At 34.4% G+C, this 23,781-nt stretch overlaps 1 protein-coding gene across 1 annotated transcript in view; it reads right to left on the bottom strand.

The window, feature by feature from the left end:
• Positions 1–3,097: 3,097 nt before the first annotated feature.
• Positions 3,098–23,781, bottom strand: part of LOC118748797 (1-phosphatidylinositol 4,5-bisphosphate phosphodiesterase) — a gene marked incomplete at its 5' end in the record, with an annotated part of 178,199 nt that continues 157,515 nt past the window's right edge. Inside the window, 12 exon segments of the mRNA XM_036483476.1 lie at positions 3,098–3,166; positions 6,786–6,875; positions 7,122–7,278; positions 7,373–7,576; positions 7,662–8,721; positions 8,788–9,145; positions 9,207–9,371; positions 9,491–9,584; positions 9,668–9,878; positions 9,954–10,120; positions 10,448–10,684; positions 22,921–23,000. Coding sequence (XP_036339369.1) covers positions 3,098–3,166; positions 6,786–6,875; positions 7,122–7,278; positions 7,373–7,576; positions 7,662–8,721; positions 8,788–9,145; positions 9,207–9,371; positions 9,491–9,584; positions 9,668–9,878; positions 9,954–10,120; positions 10,448–10,684; positions 22,921–23,000 — 2,892 coding nt within the window.

Below are 23,781 nucleotides of genomic sequence, written 5' to 3'. Positions count from 1 at the left end.
AATAACTATCAAAATTAAAAACGAACAATATGGCATCTTTGCTTATTTGAAAAGTCGCTCGCGTTACCAACTGCAGGGAAATCGGTTGTATGGAAAAGAAGGGCTAACAGTGTATGCTAGTTGTTAGGAACAATTAAATAATCACAAATGCTAAAAAATATTTTGAAGCCAAGTCAATGGAAAAAAATTCGTTAGCAATTTCAGTCGAAACAGCTGAGCCTGAATTTCGCATTACTTTCTTGGCGTGAAAGGGGGCTTGTAATAAAGTGCATATCAGCGATATGTAAGTAATGATTTTCACAATATCGAAATCAAAATATCAGAATTTTCTTATATATTGCATGATAATCTAAACTTCATCGTAAATCGATAAATTTTTTCACATAACTGTAATTTAAAGTTTTTTTTTTTTTGGATTTATCGATATATATGTAGCTATGTATATCGATTTATTTTCTGAAATGTCGATACTTTATGATCGAGGAATTCACATTAGCCATTTTATAACGCCAATATTTTATGATGAATCGATACATTTTCCCCGTAGTCGATATATTTTTTTCGAAAAATTGATAAGTTTTTATGGAAAACATTGATTACGGCTTCACAAGATCCATTTAAATAAAAAAAGTTCAGTAGAGCTTAAATATGCATTTTTCAAATGTGCATATATTTTGAAAATCAATAATTTTTATTCGAATTTTTTTGTGTATAATTTACATGTATTTTTATATTTGATAAAAGAAAGTGGTCTTTACCATAATTTAAATAAAGCACAAAAAAGCTAAAATATGCATTGTTCGATGTATCGATTTATTATTCGTTCTTTATCAAGCGAAGAATTCAATTTCGACGTCTATATAGCGTTAAAATACTCTGATATATCGATACATTTTGCGATAAATCGATATATATTTTAGCTTTGGATCGCAAAATTTGCTTTAATTCTTAGTGTTTTTTAGCTTGATAAGAAAACTAATTTAAATAAAAAGTAAACTTAAGTTAAAAGATGCATCGATATTTGTACATATAAATACATATGTGTAAATTTACATATTTCCTAAAACGATCTTTGCCCTCCACACAGCGCCTATGTATGTTGATCGTCTGACATTAAAAAAAAAATCCGAAAAATCGATAATCTTTTATGGAAAAATTAGTTTTTATGTTAATAACTACTGGATTCGATCAAAGAAAACTTGAAATAAAAGTTCCGATATATCGATATTTATTTTGCTTTAAAACTGTAATATTTTTGCGCTTGATAAAAAAACTTGTTCGAAAAATCGAAATTTTTTTAATATTTTTAGATTCGCTAAAATCAAACTTGAAATATCATTTCCGATATACCGATATTTTTTAAGTAGATAACTTTTTATCGTAAAATTAATTTTATCGTTTACCTTGTTAGACTATATAAAAATAAATTATTTACCATAGGTTAAAAAGAATCAAAGCTAAACGAGGGAAAACGTAATATCAGCTGCTCTGATTGGCTAAAGTTCCCTTTTCCTGATCAGCTGATTTTAAGTGCACTAAATTCTTAACAGTTCGTACGTGACAGATCATAAACTATTGCAAAATATCAGCTGTTTCAATTTTTCAAACCTATCTAGACATTTAGTTCATTTGTAGCCCGGCAGAAGTGGTTAAACTATCAATTAATCGATATTTTATAGACGGCCTTTGCCAATGTTAGGTATATATGCCGAAAATATCTAAGTTTTCAATAAATATCTCTGCTTCTACTTAGATGGCTTCACTTGTTTATCTGCTGATCTCAACGATGTTTGAAAGAACTAGCAGTGGAAAATGGCTGGCTATTTTTTGCTGGTGAATTTTTTGCCGATTATCAGCCGTTTCTACTACCACGAACAGGGTGACATAAATTTTAAACTCACAGTTTTCTCTGCATTTTGGCATTCGCTGTTTTTGCTAGTTTTTATTATTCTTTATTATTTAATAAAATCTCATATTGTTTATATACATATAAGTATGTATGTATGTACTATAGGTAGGAATACTATATATTTAAGTAAATAGGTGGAGTGGTGGAAACTCAAGTTACTTGGTATAGTTTTTAGGTATGTTTGTATATATAGTAGGCAAGTCTATGGTACACTTTAAGATTACTGACTTCTGACGTTTCCTAACATTTCAATTAGTAAGGAATACTGACTATTTGGTTATATGATTAATATGAACTTTAGATTTTAGGTTTTGGGCTCGAGTACTGCGTTTTGGTTTTTGAAAAATGCTTTGGTAATAAATTCATTATTATCTCCAGATGTTTAGCTATTTTTATGGTATTTTTTTTTTTAAATTGGTTTTCAGTGTTTTTGTATAGAATTTTCCTTGTTATTTTTTTAAATTTTCCTTGATTTTGTTGTAACAGTTTTATTTCTTGTTATTATGAACTATTGCCTTTTTGTAATATATTTTTTTTTTCAACTTTACATTTCAGTTTTATTTTTTGTGTTTTAACTTCGCTAGCGAACTCTAAGAAAAAACTGTTATGCATGCTTATATTATGGTTATGCATTATTTAGTTACTTACATATTTAATAGCCTGTTTTAGGTTAAGTTGACTTAGACTTGTAATCGGTGTTAAATTTTGCACTCTTTTGTTTCTCAAGAGTTTCCCATTGCCGTTTGCCGATTTTACTTGTTTTCGCTTACAAATAATGCTTATGAAAAGTGTTCAAACATTTCTATTAGTAAGTGTATATTCATTCATTGGATAAATATAGAATTTCACTTTAGTTTACTATAAATATTTTTGCTTCAATATTCGCTTTGCATGATTTTACACACAACTACATACTACGTTTTCTTTTTCACTTTTCATAAGTAATTGAATAAAAAGTAAGTACTTAATAATTGGATTGCATTTTGACCTTTTATTAAAGTGTAGCTGAACTCCAGTTGATGTTATAGTGTCAGTTGCGTTTCCGTTTCCATTTCCGTTTTCTCTTTCATTTCTCTGACATACAGCTGTCAAGCATTCGCATATTAAGCGTTTCGCTTCTTCCTCCTTTCCACTCCTTGAATTCGGCAAGTATTATAAAAGCGGTCCTTGCTCTTCTAGTGGTGGATCCTAGGCATAGAATTCTGACTTGCCTTGTATTTTATAGGCCTCCTCCTCCATTTTGTACATGTCGAGCAGCTATGCATTGAAAAAGTAAGAGAGATAGGGAAATAGAGTTCATAATTAGAACAATTTTATACATAGCCATTAATCACAGCTGACACACTTGTCAAAGTGACAGTAAAATACAAAATTGACATACACTTGTGACATTAACTTGCATTTATTAATAATTCTACAACAATTATCGTTTGATTTTTACAAAATTAAGAAATAATTTAGTTTAAATGGAAATTAACTAATTATTTGGTAATTACAATAAATAAACAAGTACACAGAAATAAGTAAAAATTAACAGTTTCACTGCGTACTCACTAAAAAGTACAAACATTTTTAATGAAAACCAAACTTACAAAACTAAAAGGCAACTTACATACTTTTAAAAGCAAACTCAAACAATAATTTACATAAATTAATTAAAAGTATGTATGCGAGATAGCGTGTACGATGAAAGTTTACAATCGCGACAGTCATCGAAATTTATATGCAGCGATTACTCGTTTAAAAAAGTAGGAAAATGAAAATTACAATTGCAGTCGCATTATTTTTGTAAATATGATAACTTTAATACTTCAAACATAGCTTTGTACTGAACTTAAAAAAAAAACATAAACGACTTAAATTAACAAAAAAAAAAAAATTTAAAAATTTCATTCCCATTGCGGTAAAATATATATTTGTATGAGGAAATTGCTTAAAATTATAATGAAAATTGTATATCGACGGCTGAGTGGAAGATCCACCTATCTCGGCCGCCAGCTCGTTAACGCTCTATCTAAGAAAACTTTTTAAGAATACCCTATTGAAGAATTTGGTTAAAGAACGTTCTGAATAGGTTCAAAAGGCCCTATCTCAGCTGCCGATTCAAAAACGCCCTATCCCAACATATTTTAAATATGTTTCCAGTTGAGATAGGCTGTTTTTAAATCAAATTCTAAGATAGGACGTTTATCAATTAAATTCTGAAATATGGCATCTTCAACCAAATTCTGAAGTAGAGCGTTCTTGAAAAGAGAAAAGAGATTGGTCGATCTTCCACTCAGCCCTCCATTTGCGATTTAAAAAAAAAATTAAAGTTCATTTAAACTGCGTTTTATGTTAAAAATACTTATATTTATATGCCAAAGCCCAGTGTTTAAACGAAAAAAACTGTAATGCCAAATTTGGGTAATAAAAAACACTAAATGTCATTATAGTATATTTTCACATGCATTTTTAAATGCTAAAACTTTTTTGTCATTTCACTGACTAGTGGAAATGCGGCATAAAACATCTAGGCTAAGTTAAATTCGAACTTATTTTGAAATCAAGGTAAGCTTTTTAAGCAATTACCATTTTATTTTGATTTAGAACTTATTTAAGCTTTTTATTGGGGTTAAGTACAAAATATGTACTTCCAAGATTCATAGCAGTTACGAACCATTACTTAGTTGAACTGCATTTGGTGCTAAAACTACCTATTCGGATTTATTTATTAATTATTAGAACTTAAAAGTAATGCAAAAATTTTTTATTACTTAAACATTACAAATTAAAATTTAGTACTAAATTTCCAACATAAAAATATTAATTTTACTGTAATTAAGTTAATTAAGTTTTATACGTAGATATTTTGTGCTAAATGTTCAGTGCTACATTTTAGTACTAACCAATTGAATGCTTAATTAAATGCAGGAATGCACGCACTATTTAATACATTTTTTTTTGTGAAAATTTAGTACTATTATTTTTTTTTAATACATACAATTTAGCTCCGAGCTTTTGGCTCCAAAATACTATAAATTTTTAGGTAAAAATGCTAATTAATTATTTTAAGCACATGGTAAGTGCTATGTTGCCAGCTCTACATTTTAGTACTAACCAATTGGAGCTTAATAAAATGTAAAAAGTTTTACTCTTTAAATCTTAAAATTCATTTAAAAAACAAAATCGTAAGGATTATATACTGAAAAATGTTGCATACAAAATTAAGTGCCAAAACTTTTGCATCAAAATCGAATTTTTATAAGAGCAAAGATTTAAAATTAAGTTTCGAGTACTAAAAATTAAAATTTTTTAATTTTTTGATTCGTTACCAAAGTTTCTACATACATATCTACATACAAAACTTTAGTGCTAAACTTTAGAGTATAAATTTTATTGGCTAATGAAGCGAGACACAAAATTAAATAGATAAACTTGTTAGACTTAAATAAATTCAGTTTACTCCAAAAGTAATTTTTAAAAACTGTTTGGTTTTGTACTAACTTTTTTAGTTTAATACTAAATATTAAACTATTTTGAAGCGTAAATTCTTGCCTTGGTACTGTTTCTCAAAAGCATGTTATAAAAATTTATTCTTAGAAAAATTTTGCTTAGATTGGGTTTATTAAAATTTTTAAAAATAAATTTTGTGTGAGTAACTTAGTAACTCAGAACATTTTGATATTCCAATCTTGGTAAATAACTTAGTACTGTAATGCTAGAAAAGAATCTTCAGTACTAAATTTGATTAAGCTATATTATTATTTTTTTCAAAATATTAAAATCGATTTTTTATCGAAAAATTGCTTGATTTGTTAGGTGATTTTAGTACTTTTTCCGAATCAATTAAATTTAAAATTTTTTATTACTATTTCAAATTTAAAATTAAGCAGGACCAAATATTTTTAAATTATTTTTGAATCAAAATTTAGGTCTTTTAAGTGTACATTCTAGTACACAGCTTTAGTTTTTAATGCAAAATACTGTCAACTTTAATTTTATTATTATTTAGTGTTAAAGAAAAGTTTTCACTAATACGAAAATCGATAAACATAAATATGCCAACTAACTACAAAATACAATTAATTTAAATTTTAATATTATTTTGCGTTAAATAAAAATTTTCATTAATACGAAAATCGATAAACAAATATTGTTAACTATAATTGTTAGCATAAAAAAATAACCTTATAATAATACCACTAATACTAAATCATGCTGAACAAAGTCATGCTTGGCATTTCATTATTATAGGAACTTTTAGCACCAAAGTCAGCTGATTTCAATTATATGTACAAACATATCGATGGTCCTCTGCAATAACGACACAAGTCAAAATTCGAAAAATAAAAACTCTTTCTACTGTTAAATGGCTCATGTCTCGAATCCTTGTCTAATCCATGTCGAATCGTTACGACTTACTGTAGTAATCCTTACTAAATACTAACTTTAGTAAGAATAAGACATGGATTATAGAGATGAGACACTTAATTAAATTTTTTGAATTTTGAATTGTGTCGTTATTGCACAGGACCATCGATATATTTAGTACACAAATTTATAAATATTTTTATTGCTGCTCCTTGAACTCCAAAACTGTATTGAGTTCCATTATCGTTCAAATTTTTTCTTTCTTTGCTTGGATTCAATAAAAATGTACATATCTATGTATTACTTATAAAACGAGCATATAAAACACATTTTCTGATTTGACTATAATTACTTTTGTAATGAAATAATCATTCAACAAGCACAACTACTCGTATTTATCATATAGGTGACTATGGCTTCAATACTACACATTTTGTTTCATTTGTTTTCTTAAATAGCTGTACTAAAGTACAGTTTCAATACTGGTTATAGTGTCGGTTTGCCGGAGTGTTTCGTTTAGTACCTTTTGCACATCAGTACTAAATTCCTCCACCTGTTTGGTGTGTGCCAGTTTTAGTTTTTCCATAGCACGTCCCTGTTTTACACCGATTTGCTGGAAGAATAAAGAAAAGTAATAAGTTTAAAAATTGGCGCATGAAAAATATGAAAAAAATTCAGATAGCGCGTGTCGCAAAATTTAGAAGTGGAATAAATTTAAAATTAAACTTCACCAAACGAAATAGAGTGCGAAACGCGTGCTAGGCAGAGAGTTGAAGAACTAGAAAATATGATTTTTAAGCTACCTTTACATAAGATAAATCGAATATCTTAGTAATGAACGGCGCCCTCATACACTTACCTTCTTCTCCTCCATGAAACGCTTAATATTGTTCTGTCGCTTCTCACGCAGTCGGCGATCCTTTTCATTCTTCGTCTTAAGCGTTTTATCATTTTGTACCTCTTTGGCGGTGTCAGCAGAGGTTTTAGCTTGTTTAGCATTCAAGTCTTTAATATCACTGTAGGAAAATAAGATAGTAAATCTTTCTCTTATTCAGCTCTGCTTCTTATTTGCGTACTTTTCAAGTAAATACGGCCACTGTGCTTACTTACCGTGCATGTCGCTCCTCCAGCTGCTTAACCTGTTGCGCCTGCACTGTCAGCATCAATGCCTTCATTGCTTCTTGAGAGTCCTGTACATGCTGACGCAGCATGTCCCATTCCTCTTTCTTGTGTTTGGCAATCATCTCCGTCCATTGCTGAGTCTGTTCAGTAATTGCATTCTTGATCGTCGTATCATTGCGTATTTCATCTTTGCTGTAGTGTAAAAGAAAAAAAATAAACAAAAATTATTGCTTTACAAGCACGTTCATTGTACAACCATTCTAAATTGATTTCCAACCTTTTGCCCTTGATTAGCCGATCGATAGCTGCATTCTGATTCTTCTGCATGGTCATGCGCTCTTTGGTATGCTTCTTTTTCAGCGTATCCAATTCCTTGTTTTGCTTCTTGCCCACCTTTTGGAAGCCCTTTTCACCGCGCAGCGATTCTAACGTCACTGGCTCGAATACCAATGGTGGTTCTTTCTTTTCCTCTTCCTTAGCCTTGCCGGCATCACGTGCCGCACCGCCGCTCTGTTCTTCAATGCCCAACGCTTTCATTTGTTCGTTTTGTTTCGCTGCAGCGCCCGCAAATCCTTTCGGATCCGACAACATGGCCATGAAGTCCTCAAAGCCATCAGGTACATAAATCTTCAATTCGATGTTGACGAAAAGCATAGGCAACGACATTGGGAAATTCGCTTCGGTACGTAGCGAAACGTGCCGATAGCCCGCCTGCAGACCGTCCAATGGCAATATGCGTTGTCCGATCATTTTTCCACTCTCTTCATAGACGCCGAAGCGCAACACAGCCAAATCGGGCAGCACCACTTTACGAAAGACGAACGGATCCTCATTGTATACTGGATTCAAACCGTTATTAGGCACCAAACGTGTACGGAATTCCTTCTTCACTGTGTCCGAGGGTAGACCGAACATATCCACCTCGACGTAGGTGCCGACCTTTTTGTCCGACAAGAACTGGCCGGCAATAATTTTCACCGAGCACTGCGCAGCAATCACACCGTCTACAGGCGCATCGGCAAATGGATCGAAATCCTTATCTGAGCGACGCATGAAATCCGGCTTGAGCAGGTAGCCACAGCCACCATTATATTCGAATTTACCCTGATTCAATTGCATGGGTAGATCGGAGGTTTGAAAATTGAGCGAGACCATCTGGCAGCCAGCGTTCCAGAACACCTGCGGCATATAGTTGGAAGAGTCGGCGCGTGTGCCCTTCGGGTAGATGCGCGACATTTGACGTTTGTTGTAATTGACAAAGTCGATAGAGCTCTGTTTTAGATAATTCATGCCGGCCGCCTCAGCGAACGACGACATGTTGTGAGCGATATTCTTCTCTGTTGAAATGAAATGGATGAAAAAAATTTCATAGGATAATTAAATTCCAGCAACTTTTCGCTTACCAATAGCCTTATCGAAGCCTTGGAATTTTATTGGCTGCGCATAGTTGACCATTGATGACAGCCAGGGGTGTACATTCGTCGTTGAGCCGCTGTAATTGACTGCTGCCGCTTCCCCCTCGGGTGGCGCACCATCAGCGCCTGGTTCGCCCGGCGGCGGTGCAGCAGCAGCCTCTGGTGGTGGTGCGCCCTCAGGGGGCTTGGCGCTCGCATCTTCCTCCGGATCGTCATCCGTCTTCAATTCACCCTTTAACCAAAGCTCCAATTCGACTTTTTCGACTTCCGGCTTCATACGCTTGTTCTTGATCATAATTTTGCGTTTTAGCTTTGAAGGCGGTGGGAGTGGCAAACCGGGCTCGAGCTGCGGAAAGGTGGCATTATTTTAAAAATAATGGACGTAACCCATATCTGGCATAACTTACCGGATGTTCGGGCAACGGTTCCTTTAGTAATAATTCACCAAAGAAGTCATCACAGTATTTAGCTAATTTATATTGCTGCGCACGATTGCAGTGGTTCTCGAAGGATAGTATGACAGGATACTCGGAAGAGACAAATGCACAATCGGCGATGGCTTGAATGCAATCCTGGAAATTGGAAAATTGCGCAATATTAGAAAATATATATGTGGTGTCGATTTGACGTCAAGCATTGAGAGAAGTGAATGTGGCGTGTAAATAGGATACTAGATGTGCTAGATACTTACTTTGAACAAAATTTCAGTACAGTACGCGTGGCCGTGAGTAACGATGGGCTCTTCATCTTCACCCTTGCCATTCCAGCAGTCCAATTCGACGCATCTGTGCAGGAAGATGGGCGGAAGAAATAAAAATTAATCGGACATGTCCTATTTCCTTTGACTTCTTTCCCTCGTGCAACTTACCTACAACCAGCCAATAGTGTCTGTCGATACATCTCCACTGAACTTTTACCACCAATCTGACGACCCGACAGATAAGTATTATGTGAGCTGTTGATATAGTAGTGAGCCAGTGGATGATCCATTTCCATATACATTTCCAAACGATCCAAAAATACCGGCGCATTCTCATCGGACATGAGATACCGCTTAAAGCCATCCATAGACATTTGACCTGTGCGTGCGAAATAAGTTTACAATTTTCTAAGTAACATTCATTAAAAATGCGCCATAATGACAATACACGTACCAGCCTTCTTCTTCTCCTCATCCAATTCGTAATCGTTGATAATCTCCGTGCAACGTTTTTCATCATAGAGTGGATATAAAATTTCATTCATACGTGGATCACGTTGCTTTTCATTCATGAACTGCACGAACTGTGCCATCGAAATTACTTCCGACTTACCCTTGGTACTGTGTGTGTGAACGGCGAGGAGGTGGCGAGAAAAATTAGAAACACAAACAAAATGTAGAGAACCCAATATTGTTTACGCATATAAGTAAGACGCAAAGTGTAAATAAATAAACATTGGTAGCGACAATGTCTGCTAGCAGTGTGTTGGATTGCAACGACAACAAAGATGATGGCTATGTGCAACAGCCATTCTGCACATAAAATCGTACCTTCATTCACCACACGACTAGCCATGTTTGTTTGAAGCGGTATGCACGTGGGAAGTGCCGTGAATTTATGTATGGGTCAACGTGACGTCATACTCATTTTACGATTGTTTAACTTACATGGAAGTGAACAGCTCCTCGATGTCATTGCGTGGGCACACTTTGTGGTACAGCGCATAGAATTTGTCGAATGTGAATTCTTCTTTGGTCATGGTTGCGCTTTTATCGTCCGGTAGTCCGACATCCTTAAAACATTGATACACAAGTTTTTCTGTTTTGCCAGAAGCAAAAGTTTTCGCCACCACTTTTATAGGTATCTTGCCACCCTTCTCCACGGAGAAACATAAGCGCATCCAACTGTGTAGGGATGAATGAAAGGAGGTAAAATAAATATTTGCATGAGGTATTAAAATTTTTTGTGTAGGCGGATATAAGTAAAAGCAAGGAAGAATAGTGCATGTGTGTGAGAGTAAATATCAGAATAAATAGAAGGGAAAGCCATTAACGATTTGAAATTGAAATAAATGGTGAAATTTGTAGACATGTGAGTAATAAGTACTTACCAGCCAGTCCGCCATGTGTTTACTTACTTACTGTGATCATCACAGGGAAGGAAAACGAGTCCTGGAAAAGCTTCGGCGGTAATATATTCTACAGTATTTGAAAAATCTATACAGAACAGTACTTGAATCGGAATTAACGCGGCAACCTCACTAGACCTATAACGTTCGTTTTGCATGAGGCAATGTAAGGCTGAAATTCTGTTGGTTGGTTCCAATTTTGGTACATACTTAGGTGTGCTTTGCTGTAAATCTAGTCTGAAGAGGCTAAGGAACACTTTTCCAGGCCGTTTGATTTCTTGATAAGGGGATTTCGGTTAGCGAGCTTGCTCTGACGTCCCTAGACTACTTTCTGTGGGGTTGCTTATAGCCTTATAGTGTATCACGACCGATAAGCAACACGAACGATTCGTCTGTAGACGACAACATCTCCGATTGCGATTTTATTACTCTATCGGTTGCCTTCGTCTTGCTTTTCATATACATATTACGTTGCAATGGTCTCGGTTGTGGTTAAACCGGCTAGAATGATGCCGTCGGACTAATTTTTGAAGCATTCCTCTGCATCGTTCGTGATACAGAACAAGGCTGTTAAAAGAGCTACGTAAACAAGCCGCAGAACCTCCAAAATTTACATGTATTTTGTTTTTGCTTTGGCGGCATAAACTGTCAAAATCTGTAAGAGTGTGTGTAGAAATTCAACAAAATTTTTCAATTTGATATCAGAAGCCGTGCAGCGAAACACATACACAAAATCAGCTGAGCTAGTAACACCACCTTATATAAATTCGCCTTGCTCTACACCCTCAAAAAAAATTATTCGCCAATAAATAATGACATACATGCAAATATATGCCGTTAAAAAATATATATTTTTTTATTATTTTTGGAATGAAAGCAGAATAAAATCGAATGCTACGTTTTGCTCTACCTTGCACTGATAAACCAATTGTAAAAGTATAAAAAGAACCAAATCCCTTAGCGAATTTCGTCGAACGAATATGAAAAATAAGAAATATAAAAATTCAAAAGCGAACAGATGAATCCCCAAACTTTGACATTCTACATCTTTTTGATAATTATCTGCTGGACAGCTGATTTTGTGACCGACGGCAGCGCCAAAATTAAAAATAACAGGGCTATTCTGGCTAAGATGCTTAGTTGCAGGTTTTTGTAAGACAATTAAAGGACAGTAGTCAAGATAGTTTGAAAGATTTTGCTTATTCTGGCACGAAAGTCTCACACAAAAACTCCCTTGCCAACTTTCATAGCAAAAAGCTCTTTTGACAGAAATTACTTGAGCATTTTCCAAATGGAGATGTATGTATATCCGGCTGAGCAAAGCACCGGCGTGCTATTCGAGAGATCCAACGTTCGAATCCTCTGGCAGCGGAATTGTTGTTTTAAAATAAAAATTAATTTTTTTAATTGCATTAAATTTTCAGAAAGTTTTTTTTTTTTTTATTTTACTTATCTTTTTTTAATTCTCTTGTAATTTTTTTTTAATTGTAAAAAAATATATATCTTTTTAATTTCATCTAATTTTTTAAAAACTAATTTTAATTCATCATAAATTTTGTTTAATTAATTTTTAGATTTTACAGTTTTAACAAGAAAGTGTGGCCGCTGTGGTGTAGTGCTAAGCAGTGCGCGCTTCCACTAAGCGCAAAAATATATCGAAAAAGGGGTTTTTCTTAACAGCGGTCGCTCCTCGGCAGGCAATGGCAAACCTCCGAGTGGACTTCTGCCGTAAAAAAAATCTTCTCATAAAAATACTATCGCCGTTCGTAGTCGGCGTAAAACTGTAGGCTCCTCCCCTTTGTGTGACAACATCTAACATCTAAAATATATGTATGTAACTGCCAACATATTATTATTATTAACAAGAAATGTATATTTTTAGTTTTATTAAAGTTTAAGAAACTTATTTATATTTTCTTTTCATTTTATTAAACATAATTTTTTATTGTTAATTTTTTTTTGTTTAATTTGATTTAATTTTTAGAAAATTATTTTTTTATTTATATATTGTTCAAATTATATTTTCATTTCATCTTTGGTTTTAATTGTTTAAAAAAAAATATATATTTTTAATTTAATTTAGTTTTTAAAAAACGTATTTTATTTATTTATTTTTATTTATTTTTTCTTTCTTAGTTTTTATTGTTTTAAAAAGAAAAATGTTTGTATTTTTTAATTTAATTTTTAGAAAATTTGTTGCTAAAATACAAGCAGAATAACGCTAAGACCTCCTCGTTAGCAGACCTTTCAATAAGCCTTTCAAAAGATAGGAAAGAGCTTTCAAGATAGTTGCCAGTATTGAAAATTTTTCTACGAAACCCTTTTTCCTTTCGATAGCCTGGGTGCATTCCAAAACGTTAAAATACAAAGCATCAGTCTCGTTTATTTCTAAACTTCAGTAGACTGTTAGATAAAAAGATAAAAGTTAAATAGAAAGCGCTGCTCTCAAATAATAATTTCAAAACTTTTCTTTGTCTGAAGAAAAAAAATTTTATTTGAGATGCGAACTGCAAGTTTCTCAGTATAACAACAATTCCTGTCGGCACTATTTAAATCAATATAGACATTTGAAGAAAGTTTAGCTTTAATTATCAGATAGGTATGTTAAAAAAAAAGGAAAAACAACTTAACAAAGCACTTCATAACATTTTATACCTTTGCAACTTTTCCATTGAACCTAAACAAAACCCTCTCTTCCTTCTATCATGCTTCCTATGCAAGCAAGTAATTGCAAATAATTAGTTTATAATTTATTGACTGCTCAAACAAATTGCTGACAACACACACATACATACATGCATACATTCAAACAAAAACACTATCAAACGAATGTGGCTTGCATTGGTCAATTTCCTGTAGCATAACAAAATGCAAACGGACATGGCGAGGCAAAGTGTTTGAATAGAGAGACTGCCAATGGACACATCTGAGCTGTGTGTGTGTGTGTTAGTTTCTTGTTAATGTGTGGGCGAATGTCCACTATTTCCTGTTTGCTAGTTAACTTTTTCCATATGAATAAGCAAATACACATAGGTTCATACGTTTTAGCTAACATATGTATGTATGTATACTTGTGGTCAGCTGATTAAGTTAAGTGACATTTTGACCAGTTTTCGTAATTTTTATTCTGTTTATTTAGTGTTTATAGTTTTTTGTTTTTATAAAAGTCTGGCACATTACATAACCAGCACCACATAAATCTACATTTCAAACTTCGTACAAAAATTATGAAAATTTAACAAACTTTAACAATTACACCCAAAATTTTTAAACTTTTATTAAAAGTTTTTAGAAAAATTTTAGGTATGCAGTTTTATAGCTCATTGAATTTTAGCAGGTTAAAGTGCAAATTTCAAGACGCTAGAAAATCACGTTGATTTTCAAGAATTTTTTTTTTGCTGGTGGTGCTAGGCATTTACTCCCATAAAAACGAAAGTGTTGAGCATACCTTATATGGAAGAATATGCACAACATCGATAGCCAAAAAAAATGATAAAAAATCAACGCGATTTTCTAGCGTCTTGAAATTTGCACTTTAACCTACTAAAATTTAATTTTTTAAAAACTTTTAATAAAAGTTTAAAAGTTTTGTGTGTAATAGTTAAAGTTTATTGAATTTTCATAATTTCAATTTTATTTAAAATTTAATGGGCTGTTAAACTGCATACCCATAATTTTTCTTAAAAATTGTAAAAAAAAAGATTAAAATTTAATGGGCTGTAAAACTGCATACCCAAAATTTTTCTTAAAAATTCAATTTTTTGGTGTATCCTAATTGTTAAAGTTTGTTGAATTTTTATAATTTTTATATGAAGACTATTATAAAAAGTTATAAATATTAAATAGTCGAAAAAAGAAAAATGGCAAAAATTGGTCACTTAACTTAATCAGCTGACCAACAGGGTATATGGACAGCATTTATTACTTATTCCACGGATGAAATGCTGGGACAAATAACAAACGGAAATTAGGTTAAATGAGTGTTCTTTGAATTACATAGTTACAGAAGTGGGAGAAAACAATAAAAATGGAAGCTAGATTTTCAAAAAAGGTAGAAGTTTTGAAAAGAATGTGTTACTGTTCAACTTTTTTTTTGTATATGTTCAGCTGTCCAGCTAATCAGGGATCTTTTGCTCGTTGTGGACAATTATTTTTCTTCTTGATTGGCGCTGTAACAGGCTAAGCGATTTTGGCCGAGCCCATCAAAGCACGGCAATCGTTTTTTCTGCTGTGCCAATTGGAAATGCCAGGTGAGCTGACAGGCTAAACTGCTCTTCGAGAACAGAAATTATTCTTAGATTGACAATTCAGTTTGCGACGCAAGTTTGCAATATCGTCTCAGCTCACGGCGAAATGGTACCGATCGAAAAGGCCTCTACGCGAACCGCACTGCATAAATCCAACCTAATGGAACTCCTTAACGGCTACTGTTTTGGTAGGAAAACATGCGGTGGATTTCGATGTATGCGGTTTGAAGGCTTTATAGCAACTTCGACTGCATCCCTGATAAAATGTATGTGCCATTTTGTATCTAGATGAATACCCAGCGGTTCTTTCTCAACTCACATTACTCACCTTGGGGATGAGTGAATAGGAGGCTGCAGTTGAAAGAAAGGACCAGTGAACTTTTTTCGAATAGCAGCTTAGCGGAAGGGTCAGTAAAACTATCGGAAAGTTTCCATAAACCTCAAATTTAAGATTCCACACCACTGTAGGCTCTTCTGGACGTAGGCAGCTAAGGTTTAGCGGCTATAAGGTCTTTGTGTTCCCTCACGGTGCGTAGAAAATTAGTCTTGGAATGTCTGAACTCTATCGGTTGCGCTAAGTAGTATTGCCGAGTAAGGATGGGGCGGGAGTACCCTTGGATAGCTGCGGAGTACAGTTAAAGAGGTGTTCCTAAAATTAGACGAAATGGGGGTTTTGATGGTACATCATCGCAGTTCTTCTTTGTCTAATCATCTCAGCGCAGTCAACGATTGGGGCAACCACCTGAATCGATCCAAATCAAACTCTAGATCTTAAAAAAAATGATTGCTGGAGCAGTTACATCTTGCATGTAAAGTGACTTTTTAATGTAGTTCTCAATATCTGTAAATCGAGTTTTCTGATACTACTTTTTGTCTGTTGACACATTGAATGAAGATTATTCCACTTTCTACTTCCCAATTTTTTTTGTTTCAACTTTTTTGTTATAATTGTACACTAATTCGTCAAAAACTGCGTCACATGGCAACTCTCGATTTATTTAGTAAAAATAAAAATTGCTAGTGCAGCACGAGCAAGTTGAAACTATTTCTCGAAAGCAAATTTTTATTTCCGAAAGTGATTTCTGCAAATTTTACTAAAGGACTTTGCGGCTGTTTGCACGGCAAAGTATTCCTTCAGTTTCGCATTTGATAGGAGCTTGTATTGCCACGTCACAATTTTATTCTCGCTTTCATTTAATTTTCATTCATTTCCTACTCATCAACCAACGCACAAATGACCTTCAACCTTTGACAGCTGTCGCGCGCGCATTAACAACCAATAAACAAATCTATGTAAAGCAAAAAAAAAAGCATTTCCATCCTTCAAACATATTTTCATCTACTTCCTATTCTCATTACTCTCAAAGCTCACTCACACTCGTTACTTCAATCTCATGTCTACGTTGCGCCCTTATTATGCACGTCCGCAACATTTATGTATGTACTCCACTGCAATCATAAATATTCACCAGAAAACCCGTCGCAACCGCCACCGCCACCACCACCATTAAAAGTCATTTATTAGTTGTATGCGTAACTCTTTCGCAGATTGCCTGCAAGCACTCAAGGAGCATCACTTTTCGCAGTAAGCTTGCGCGCGCTCGCACAATATGGCCTGAAGGACAACTACATACATACTACATACATACAACATGCTACTCAACGCAAGCAGAAATGCTCAAGGGCTCAAAGGAAACGATGATACTGGTAATGTTTGTGAGCGCGCGTAATGTAATAAGCAGCAATGTGAAAGCGATGACGAGGTAAACGTCGAAAAAATAAAGAAAAAAATCTAAAAAACAAAAAAAAAAAAATATAAAATAAAAACAAATCCTTGCCGCGTTGTTGGCTTAGAATTAGAAGGGACCCTGGAGTAGCAGCCTCATTTGCGCAGCAGCGGAAAAATATTTATTTATGCAAAATACGGCGTTGTTTGAATAGTCGTCACAGGCAGTGTTTGTATAGCTGCCCTCTAGCCACTTGCTGTTATTGTTGTGAGACGTACTGTGTTGCCGATAAACAATTCAGCGTTGCCGTTTTGGTCCAATTGAACCAAAATTGGTAGCTTTATTTTCCTTTGGTAGTTTGGTTGGTTTGATGAAGCTTTTGGTAGGCAAAAATGTTTTGAAAATGCAACCAAATTGTGAACTAAAACTTGTTCGCATCTCAGCCAGCATAAAACTCAAAAATTGATCTATAAAGAAAAAAAGTGGATGAAGTGCGGTTTTTTGTACGTTTACCGATTGCATTTTCGGATACTTTGAGTACTAAAATATGCGGCAGAAACTTATGTATGTACAGCCAAGTACCGAAAGTTGTCTTGAAATAGAAACGTTTTTGTCTGTTTTTCTGAAATTTTTCTGTTTGAATTTTTTTTCTGATTGAGTTGTTTGCTTTCCTTCTGCACTTGGGCAGATGCCTTTTCATGGTTCGACCAAATTAAATTAAGGCATTCAGGCACTGACGGCATCGAACCTGACAGCCACTGCCGTCTACTTATACATGCCTTCAAATGTGTATCATAAAATACGATTATTGCTTTCAAATAACATCATATTTTTCGAACGTTTTCCGGATATGAAAACGAATGAAAGCTGAAGTCGTAAATTGTACGAGACCGCACTGTCAGCAAAATTCACAATTTTCTGCTATCTGGGTTACTTTGCATTTCCACGCTAAAAAAAATTCTTTCAATTTGCTCACACGTATGAGTTTTCTTTCTTTTTTCCATATTTTATTAAACACACAATTTTCTGCAAACAAAAACTCACTTCCCATAGCTATGATCGATCAGCTGTGAAATTTAACGAAAAGTTGCCTTTCTTGTGAGAAAAGATGCTGATAGGTAATTTGCAAAGTGTGAGTGTTTTGTGTTAAAAAAGGGCGAGTGTATGCAAATTAAAATGCATTTTTTTATTTAAATTAACAAAATGTCTGAATTTTTTCATACATGAAAAATGCTTGATATGCATTGAATTAATCTCGAAAATACGAAAATGTTACGAAAAGTAACATTCACATATGGAAATACATACCGTGTAACAGGACTCTTAACCAACACTGCTAATTTGTGTAGTTAAAAAATCCGTTAATTCAAGAAATCTCGTTTTAATGATAAAACAATTTTTGGTAATTTGGAAACTGATTTGGTAGGCGTTTTGGTTTCTAAAAATATACGCAAGTGGCAACACTGAAACAATTATGCTGCATAAATTTGTGGCGGCGGTGGGCGTATATGTAGAAGCGTGGCAATAAGTCAGTAAGGCAAACACTCTGACAGCTGATACCTTAAAGGATATTGAGGCGGATTAAAAAGCAATTGTTTCCCAATTTTTTTTTTGTGATTTGCCTTTCCTCTTCCTCTTTTTCTATAGGGGTATTCTCTGAGTCTTGCAAAGCCCTTGCACGGTGCACGGATTGCACGGTTTGCAAAGCTGTCCCATACGAAAACCGGTTTTTACCGTGCAATCCGTGCAATCTGTGCACCATGCAAGGGCTTTGCAAGACTCAGAGAATACCCCTTATTTAAAGCAATATGCGTTGATCTAGCTTAGTCGCGTTTTTCTATTTAAAAGCGTCTATGGTCCTTCCCTATTTTTGTTTACACGCCTTTCTTCTTTTCTGATTTAATGCTTCTCTCTACAGTAATTTTTGTGCTCTTTAAACTGATTTAATAAAAAGACAGTTCTTGTACCTTCTACAACTTATTGACACAAAGCGCGCAAATGCACAGGATAGACAAAACCATAGCGAAGCAGCTTTTGTTATGTCTCCTCTAACATGCGCCAGCATTGCTTCTTATTTCTGTTTACTTTAGAGATTTTTTTCTCTTTCTTTCGGCCTATTTATTACTTAAGTGTTGTTTTTCTTTGTCTTTGATATTTTGAACAGCGTATAAAGATTAACAGATAAAGAGAGAGAGAGAGAGAACTATGTTGAAATTGAACGGCAAGGAATTATAAAACACCCACTGAAATTATTTTGTTTGTTGAAAAGGAATAGATAATGTTGCTTGCAGGGGCGTATCGGGGATCAAACATTTTTATGCTCGCCTCGGATTTTCAATCAGCAAACTTTTCAATTATATTCTCAATAGCAACTCTTGCGTCCCCGTTCGTGCACTCTGGGAAATGTGCTCGTGTGAAGCCCTAGTTCACGACAGAAGGAGGTTTCGGTGGGGACGCTTCGACTTATTCGGTTTAGGGGCTCAAGTCAGCAGCGTCTGTTCAGCTTTAGATTCGGCTACAAGCGGATGTCTGTTGTCTTGGAGGAAGCGGCTCGCTATATACATAAGTGAGCTTCTTTAAAAAATTTTCCAGTAATGGGCTGTGGACTGGGATTGCGACCCGTAAGGCAAAGTATGGATCTAATTTAAAATAAAAACAGCCTCGATTAATTGCCCCCAAAACTTTGACGATCCACCACACGAAACAAACACTACGCTTTACGGATATACGCTTGGAAAGCTGCCTCTATCCCACCAGCATCGAAACAGCTATAAAACCAGTCCCCTGATCAAAGAGGGAACAGACGAAAGTTCGACATCGAAAAGCTACACTCACAAACGACACCCCAGATTTTTCGCAATCGACTCTGCTTAAACAAGAAATTTCTCATCAACCGGATATAAGTGAGCAGTGGGAACCGATCTCCCAATCTCGGCGTGCCATTGCGGTTGGCTACTTATACCTACACAGGCACAGCTGGTATGAAGAAAAGTGCTGCAGAGTAATACGCATCATTCCAAGCCGCCATGCAGAAAAGAGAGGTAGAAAGTGAGTTTGAGATGCTTGCAGTCAGGAATGCAGCGCGAAAATTTCATCAGAAAAAAAAGAATGGCGTCATAGGTGGCGAGTTTGACGAAGGAGAACGCTGCGCTAGCTTCAATGTTCAACGCAATCATCATGTGGAAATGGAGAGCACAGTTACCAAATCGCACACAATTTTGTATTTTCTATTTATTACTTTTATGTTTTTTTTCAAATTCAACTTCGTCTTGTAAGTTTTTAAGGGGAGCAGCTGAACCCTCCTGCCGCAATCTCCCTACGCTCTTCGTTGCTTTGATAAGCGTGTCTGGACTAGTGCTTTCAGAAGTGGAATATTGCGTGAAACTAACTGAAATAAGTGGTTGACTATTTAGAGAAGTTAAGTTAAGTATGATTAGGTTTCGATAGATTTGTCAAAATCAGGAAAAAGTAATTGAACCCATCCGCGCACGACAATTCGAATAATATTGTACAGCAATCAAGAAATCGCCTGCCGGTTATCGGATATGTCGGAAAAAGCGACGAAATGGACAATTGTAAGATTGGTTTCACAAGATGGCATTACAGATATATTATCAGTTATTATACTCCTTTTAAGATGACCATAGATTACTTAGAGGAAACATCCACTTACAACCGTCAGATATTTCAATGCGTTGTTAACTGTGTAAAACCAAAGTTGAAGTAGAAATTAAAATACACTAAATAAGCGGTGAAGCTCTAACCGAAACTTTTTTCCTAATTGCGGTTCCACACGTTTCGGTCACCGGTGTGCCGGCATTAATGTATGAAACTTAGTACCGGCTCATATGAAAGCCTTAATAACTACCCATATGCTTCGAGCCATCAATCTTGCTGCCGATTAACCTGGAACTGGAGCGTGTGAGACGCCACTAAGGAATAGCAGTAGTTGTATGTCCGAGTTTGCTATACAACATTATAGTCTTTCGGCCGTCCGTGTATAAATCTATTATATGGAATAAGCTAACTAAGTTCAACAAAATCGCTAGAGGTCTTTAACGCCGTTAATATAATGGGTTTTGGGCTTTCGGGGACTATGGAAAAGCTTCTCGAAAACTTTAAATGCTTAACTAAACAGTTTTGCCTTTTGCTGTGGCGAATTATTTCGACGCAGTGACACCCTTTAGAAGCGAATGGGAAGAAGACTGGAGGATGATACGACACATCTGGCCTTCCAACTGGTGCGATAAAGCCCGCCTAATTGTGCATCCATACAATGCTCTTTGAGGACACTCACGACACCTAATGTAACAGAAGGCTTAGAGCAAACGTCTTTCAACATTCAAGCCTTCTAGAATGAACGACATTACGAAAGAAATACGGCTTATGATTACCGTATACATACCTAAACATACTGTGAAGATCTAGCGAGCAATGACGAACTGGTAGGAAAATGTACACCAAACAAGAAGGAGTTCCCAGAAAGCCCGCTCCATCTGCCTGGACCACACTCCGCTTGATCTACATCGACGCCTCGTGCCTCACGCTCAAAACTGTAAAGGTTAGAGGATCAATGCCCTCACAGATTTCGTGGCCGATACTGTTAAGTAATTACAACAGAAGGCTTCCCATAATCGGTAGGAGCTTGAGCCAGAACAGGGATTCTTAAGGAACATTGTCAAGAGACTAAATGGCCTACCTGAGAACGAGTTTGGTTTTCGTAAAGCTAGGAAGGAAATGATTACACAGCTATAAATCGTTGCTTACTACTAAATAGTTGGAATTTTTTAAAAGAGAGAGAAAATACTCCTTTAGTATAAAGAGGAAGGAAAAAATACACACTCATAGGCAAGGTTGCTCAGGGATCGTTTTCTAAAGCGGTGAGACCTCATTAAAGAAGCCTCCAAATAGATTAAGTGACAAAAGCAAAACTGTAGCCCATAAGTAATCAACCAAAAATAGATTAATATCAACATGATTTTTGGTTAATATTACCAATGCCTTGGTTGATATTTTCAGCAATGATTTGGTAATATTAACCACAATTTTGTTTACATTAATCAAACTTTTGGTTGGCGATTTTTCGTTTGAATACGTTCATGTTCTGCATTTCACAGATGCTTTTCACAAATCCGGAGATACAAAACAAAAATTTCTATTATCATTTTAACATGTGGCCTCTGACGGGATTAGCAAATAACAACAAGCATCTCTACAGAATGTTCAACTTGAATCACATTTCTTAAAATCGGCTTATTGACCATGAAAAAATCAAACTATAACATGGTGGAAAAAACTATTGTGTTAGATAGTAGTAATTTTAATTAACTCTAAATTTTGCATTAAATATTGTTTACTTACCTTGGTTTACATTTTCCTAAAAATTTATATGATTCTTACGTAAATCTCGGCAATGACTTCAAAGACACTACTACTTTTCTTACATACTTACTGTTTCATAAGATTAGTTCTCGGGCACACATTAGTAGCTTTATTATTGTGTGTTATAAAACGTAACCCATCTTGCCAGCGCTTATTTTTTTAAGTTTTTCATATTGTTTCAAGTAATATACAATTTCATTTAAAGTGTACAAATAAAGTGTGCAGACATGCAGAGTAAAAGAAATTTGCAGAATATAAGTTATTAGAATAATAAAGAAAACAATGAAAAACAATATGCAAATTAGACAATTGAAAAACATATTTATACGGCAGAAAGAGACAAATATATGAAAACATTTTTAAGTAAACAGAGACAACAATTTTGAGAGACAAAAGTTAGTAAAGAAGAAATATGTGAGTAGAGTGAATTTTTGAATTTCTGAGTAGTTTCACTGTGTTAGAGCAGGAAGACGGAGATAAACATGCCTCAATGTAGAATAATAATAAGAAAGCATTTTAGAACAGGACAGAGAAACACAAAATTGTTTTTAAGGCTTTTAAAATCATGCAAAACGTTAAAAAATTTTGCTAGTTACTGTTTGAATTACATGCTTAACATTATTTAGTAACATAATTGACACTCTTTTTCCACTTACTGTTTTTTTAAACACATCATTGGACAAATATTATTCGCTTTAACATTATGTGTGATTTTTCGTATGCCATCTAACCAGATCTAAAATGAAAATATGTATGTAGATGAGATGAAAATTTTCTTAGATTGTTGTATAAGTATAATTTTTCTTAATTTTAATTTTTAATGTTTTTTTTTATTATTTTAATATTGCTTTCTCTTAGTGAGCTCAATGTCCGATTTAAATAGAATCACAATTTTTTTCACCCACTTTTTAGTTTTTCCCGGTCGACTTTTGCCAAATATCTACTTTTTATTATTTTTTTGGGTGCAATTTCAATCAAAACCAAATTAAATTAGAAATGAGTGTAAAATATTGGCCGTCAGAAAGCGGTTTTTATTTAAAATTTTGAATCAGAGCTATCCTTTTGGCGAGATGTATTTTTTTTTTAACTTTTAATGATAATTTAAGAAAAAATCCTCTGGGCTTAAATATAAATTAATTGTTTTGTATTTTCATTCTTTTTTGGTTTTTATTTTATTGCTGTTTTTGTTTTTATACCTTTCATGAGCATGAAATGGTATTATAACTTTGGTCCGATGTTTGTAAGTACCAGAACAAAAAGAGATAGACCCATTAAAATGTATACTTATATGATCAGAACGTCGAGCTGAGTTGATTTAGCCATGTCCGTCTGTCCGTCTGTCTGTCTGTTTGTATGCAATCTAGTCTCTCAGTTTTCGAGATATCCGGATCAAATTTGGTAGGTGGGTGTATTTTTATAATGTATTAATCATTTGTTGGAACCCGGAAGAATCGGACCACTATAACATATAGCTCCCATACAACTGTTTGTTCAGATATGAGATTTTTCGTTATAAC

Source organism: Rhagoletis pomonella, unplaced genomic scaffold (genome assembly GCF_013731165.1).
Source record: "Rhagoletis pomonella isolate Grant_MI unplaced genomic scaffold, Rhpom_1.0 Rhpom_scaffold_00013, whole genome shotgun sequence".
In the NCBI taxonomy this organism is placed as follows: domain Eukaryota; kingdom Metazoa; phylum Arthropoda; class Insecta; order Diptera; family Tephritidae; genus Rhagoletis; species Rhagoletis pomonella.
The sequence above is the reverse complement of the archived record's forward strand: the minus strand, read 5'-3'. Positions and strand labels throughout refer to the sequence as shown.